Source organism: Rhagoletis pomonella, unplaced genomic scaffold, assembly GCF_013731165.1.
Source record: "Rhagoletis pomonella isolate Grant_MI unplaced genomic scaffold, Rhpom_1.0 Rhpom_scaffold_00012, whole genome shotgun sequence".
NCBI lineage: Eukaryota > Metazoa > Arthropoda > Insecta > Diptera > Tephritidae > Rhagoletis > Rhagoletis pomonella.
This window is the reverse complement of record NW_023458566.1, coordinates 8,065,519-8,070,781: the sequence shown is the minus strand read 5'-3', so window position 1 is coordinate 8,070,781 and position 5,263 is coordinate 8,065,519. Positions and strand designations below refer to the sequence as shown.

The window sequence follows — 5,263 nt, the reverse complement described above, 5'->3', positions numbered from 1 at the left end:
CAACCAGGTGCAGGTCTACAACCAGGTGCAGGTCTACAACCAGGTGCTGGTCTACAACCGGGCTCAGGCGTACATCCGGGAGCCAGTTATCAACCAGGTGCAGGTCTACAACCAGGCCCAGGCGTATATCCTGGACCTGGCTATCAACCGGGCGCAGGCGTACATCCAGGACCTGGTTATCAACCAGGTGCAGGTCTACAACCAGGAGCCGGTTATCAACCTGGCGCGGGTCTACAACCCGGCGCAGGTCTTCAACCAGGTGCTGGTCTACAACCGGGCGCAGGCGTGTATCCAGGAGCTGGTTATCAACCAGGTGCAGGTCTACAACCAGGTGCTGGTCTACAACCTGGCGCAGGCGTACATCCAGGAGTCGGTTATCAGCCAGGTGCAGGTCTACAACCAGGAGCCGGTTATCAACCTGGCGCAGGTCTACAACCCGGCGCAGGTCTTCAACGAGGTGCAGGTCTACAACCTGGCGCAGGCGTACATCCAGGAGCCGGTTATCAACCAGGCGCAAGTCTACAACCTGGCGCGGGCATACAACCAGGAGGCGGCTATCAACTTGGCGCAGGTCCACAACCAGGAGCTGGCTACCAACCGGGTGCAGGTCTACAACCCGGAGCCGGTGTACAGTCTGGCGCAGGTCCGCAACCAGGAGCTGTTTATCAACCTGGCGCAGGTCTTCAACCAGGAGCCGGTTATCAACCAAGCGGCGGTCTTCAACCAGACGCAAGACTGCAGCCGGGCGCAGGTTACGCTCCCGGATTTGGTGCCCAAGCTGCTGGACAGCCAGAACTCGGCGTACAACCTGGTGCAGGTTACAGACCAGGTGCTGGTGATATATATAGTGCTGGCGTGGGTGGAGTGCCATCTGGAACATACCCATCACTTCCACAAGCAGTATCGACTTATGGTCCAGGCGTTGGCATAGGTGCAGGTGCACCAGCAGGTGAAGCGTATGGACAAGGTGAAGCACCAGGATCCGGAACATTTGCACCAATAGGAGCAGCAGGAACTGGTGTAGGTGGTGTTGGTGGTACTGGTGTTCTGCCCGGTGGTGTGTCAGTAGAACCCGGAGCGGTAGGCTATCCCGGTGCTGCTGCCCCTGGAGGGGGAGCATTGGGTGAGTATAAGGAGGAAGGTAAATTTAAAATTTAAAATAACTCGGTATAAGTACTAAAATATAAAAATTTATTTCGTAAGGTCCAAGCAGCTTGATAACGGCAGCTGGAGCGGGAGGAGCAGATGATGCATTCTCACAAGCTGAATCTTCCATTAGCGATGGCCAAGCAGCGGCCAGTGCACAGGGCAAAAAGAATGGTGGCACTGCCAAAACTCAAGTATCCGGAACATACAGTTCAACTGGAACATTCAGTGCTAGCGCTTCAACTTCTGATAGCGACCGTTCAGCGAATGCTCAAGTGAGTGGAAATAATGATGGAGCGATGAGTCAATCGCAAGGACAGGGTGGCGCGGCACAGTCGCAATCTCAGGTTCAAGTCAACTCGAAGAATGGCGGTACTAAAGCTTCTTCACAGAGTGGCGGCATAATACATCAGAGCCAGAGCGAGGTAGGTAGCCTACTACTTCCATACTGTGAGTGTTGAAGTGAACTGTATATTGACGCAACACATTTTACGATTCCTCTAGGTACAAGCAAATGACAAAGGAGGTTTGGCCGATTCACAGTCTAGTGGGCCGGGACAAACTTCGTCGCAAGCTCAAATCGGCTTTCGGCCTAATCAAGAAGGTAGCGCTGCACCACCGACTAGCGGTGGAGGCCAAGCGTCTGCGCAATCTGGCAGCCATTCAGGCCAAAGTCAGTCGCAAATTCAGGGCACATCGAAGTAAATCCACCACTTTCCACTATTGGAAACAATTTCATTTTAATTGAAAATCACTCTTTTCAGGTTCGGCGTTTCCTATCATGGTGCCGCGCAGTCTGCTTCGGGCACTAAAGAGCAAGTGGCAAGCTATCGCGAACAGAATCGTGAATTATTCCACAGTATAAGCCAATTTGGTAACTCTGATGGGTAAGTAAATGGCACTAACTTAACGCTTTTCTGACGACTAAATACTCCAACAAATTTTAGGGTGACTGATCGCGTAGACGCCGTGTATAGCGGGCCTGGCGTATCAGCTTTATCAGCTGATGGCGGTGCTTTACCCGATCTGGACTTAAAATCTTCGAAGAGTGTCAAAGAAAGTAAGTTTGCGATAATGAAACATTAAAACACATTCAATATATACTTTTAAACACTTTTTCCAGTCGTCAACGCCAACAAAGTTACCGATGACGATTCTACAATCAACGAAGACGAGGAGGAGGAGCCATACGATGAATACGACGATGAGGATGAGTACTACAACGAAAACTCAAACGGAAAGCTGGACTCCAAATCGGATAGCAAATCCGGATCCGATTCTCAAACACCTTACCGAACTTACTCACAAAATTCACCATCACAGAGCCAGCAAGCCGCTGTTCCAAGTTCATCGGATAAATATCTTTTGGTACAAAATCAAAATGGACGTGTTCAGAAATATCCCTTCCGATCGACCACTGAAATGGTGCCTCGCGGTTTCCGTGGTACCGTTAATGTGGAGAAAAAATTCCACCCTAAGGCTATAAAATCACAACCCACTGACAATGACCTCGACAGCGTCGAGGAGCAGAGCACAAATAAGCAACGCACTCCGGATAGCTATGTGACCGTGACCAAGTCGATTACGGGTAGCATGGATAATACAAAGAATCCACCACAGGAAAATAAAAATTTCCAATCGACTTACTATACAAAGTCATCGACCTGTGGGTATTTTACATTTTCCTGTAACATAGTGTACGGTGCGAATGGTCGCAGTAAAATCTGTCGTCCCAAGGCGCCAACAAATGGAAAATGTTAGATTAAAGAAAAACCATTATTTTCCATATCAGTAATACATAACTTAGTCGTAAAGATAAGCCATAGCTTAACTCGAATGTATTTTTAAAGTCCTAACAGAACGTAACATTAAAACTTACTTACTTAAGATGAATATTTGTATGTCGAGCAATAAATCGTTGGAAAAGGCTTTTTGATCGTCTCAAGGCCAATTTCGAAATACTTAGGTTATTTTTCAAATATACATACTAATTAATACACTGCCACAGAAAAACTGTTAATAAAACCTAATTGCTAAAATGTTAATTATTGATAACTTTGTAATAAATGTAACTGTTGTCTTTTAACACCACATTGTAGTTTTATTAAAAGTTCAGTACTCAGCTCTTAATAATAAGCTGCCTTTTCTAAGTGGTTACCGGAACGTATCCGGCCCAACCCACATCCAAAAAGTGTGTTTTTCTTATAGTGGTCGCCCCTCGATGCAGAAGTGGACTTGAAAAAGTCCATTGGGCTTTCGACTGGGGCATACCGGGGGCAAGTAAATCGGCACATAGAAGAGGAAACAGAAGACTGCTCAAGCCAAAAGTCTGAGGCAGGACTTGAGGAATCAATCGCTTCCAAGCATAAAAGCACCTTTTTGATTTCTCACAGCACGAATCTGCACTAAGTTGGATATAATTAGAAGCTGTAAAGATCAAGGATATATATTTACATAAAAATTATACCACACTCCGGGAAATGCGCTTCGGATTTACAACGACAATTAAACTACCTAGAAAGTTTATGCACATTTTGACTGTAGAAGCTATTTGTATTCGTTAAAGCCCTGATTGGTTTATGGATATGTAGTAATAGGTCAGGAAGAGCATTCTGATGTACGATAAATTATGTTTTTAGGATCAAAACTAAATCCGGATTGTATTTAATGCCATCGTCTAAAGCCTTTTCACATATGTATGTATGTATCTAACACGGTGGCCCAAAGGAAGTCGCAAGTGCCTAACTTTTAACTAATAAAGGTTTCATTCGAAAGTCAAAGGTTAACTACAAGCGGCTTGAAGTTGAATTCAGTTATGAAAGGGTTGGTGGAAGGGTCTGCTGTCATAAGGAATCCACCAACCTCAAGCTTAGGCTGTAGCGTTTTCAGGTAGCAGTGTTTGCAATCTAATAAGCAGTAGACCCATAGCTTAATGGTGTGACGTCAATTACGCAGGTAAGCTTCTACTCTGATGTGATAACTTAAAGAGCACAAGTAGGTAGTATTTTAGTGATTTTTTGGTAGCATAAACCTCGTATGAATATGTTGAAGCCAACCATCGTAGATGATAAAATTTAGTATGTTGTGGAGGCTTGTGTCAGACAAACCTGCAACGATGTGCACCCTTTTGCTTCTAGTATGGTGTTCCTGCTCTTTATTAAAGCAGTCGATTCGTAAAGAGGTTTCCTGCGGTTTCCTCTTCTTCAGAATTCATTGTAGGCGATACCCAGCGCGGAGGTGTGTATGCCAACCGACCAATGTCCAGTAAGAAATGCTACTAATCGCACAATATCAGGTCTGACTAAACTGCAGGATAACGCAATGCGTCACCGATAACCGGACTTATAAAGAATGCGAAGAAAAATGCCCTTAAATGAGACTCTCTTGCTACGTCGTCAGGAGCCTCATGTCGCTCTCTAAGGTATCATGGAACGATAACAACGATTTGAGAGCGAGTGGAAGCGCCACTGACCACCTGTAGTTCGCACCTGGACATATGGCCCATCTCATGTCAGCTAAGCGAACGGAATTTTCATCATGAGATCCTTACTGCCACAGTTGCTTGAAGGATAATTTGGGGGTGGAATCATCTCAATACTTTTTACTAAATTGTCAACTAAGACTAAGATTGTAGGATCTTAGCTCGCAGCTCTCGGGGTTTGATATTGGCGTTAGTAACAAAGTGTTTAGATCGCGACATTTCATCGGTTGAGTATTTAGTGGTTACCAAGTGTGTCTCCATCTGGGTCGGCGAAGATTTATTGAGGTTATCTAACAAATCGAATGCGGAGTGAAATGGACTTCGGTTTCGGTTTTAGAGACCCTCAAACCACATTCTCTAATATCCTTAAACCATGGCAAATTTTTGATGAAACAGTGTCGAAACACTCCAGGTTCTCGCAAAAATTGCTGTGTAGCGGATGAATAAAAACACACAAATATTTTTGTTATCATATTTTTTGTTGCTTGTTTTTATTTATTTTGCTTGCATTAAATATTTTTTTGTTTTGTTTTTTTTTTCTTCTCTTCTACATTTCTCTTTTTTATATTTGCAATTATCTGACTCAATCATGAGTTCATATTTAACGCAAATAACAGCTTTTGAGTTGCGCTTTTC

At 44.7% G+C, this 5,263-nt stretch overlaps 1 protein-coding gene across 1 annotated transcript in view; it reads left to right on the top strand.

Moving 5' to 3' along the window:
- Nucleotides 1-3,237, top strand: part of LOC118747563 (fibroin heavy chain) — a gene marked incomplete at its 5' end in the record, with an annotated part of 3,456 nt that extends 219 nt beyond the window's left edge. Inside the window, 6 exons of the mRNA XM_036481612.1 lie at nt 8-1,141; nt 1,204-1,571; nt 1,651-1,847; nt 1,911-2,033; nt 2,094-2,206; nt 2,270-3,237. Coding sequence (XP_036337505.1) covers nt 8-1,141; nt 1,204-1,571; nt 1,651-1,847; nt 1,911-2,033; nt 2,094-2,206; nt 2,270-2,907 — 2,573 coding nt within the window. The remainder of the gene's footprint in view (nt 1-7; nt 1,142-1,203; nt 1,572-1,650; nt 1,848-1,910; nt 2,034-2,093; nt 2,207-2,269) is intronic.
- Between the last annotated feature and the right edge of the window lie 2,026 nt (nt 3,238-5,263).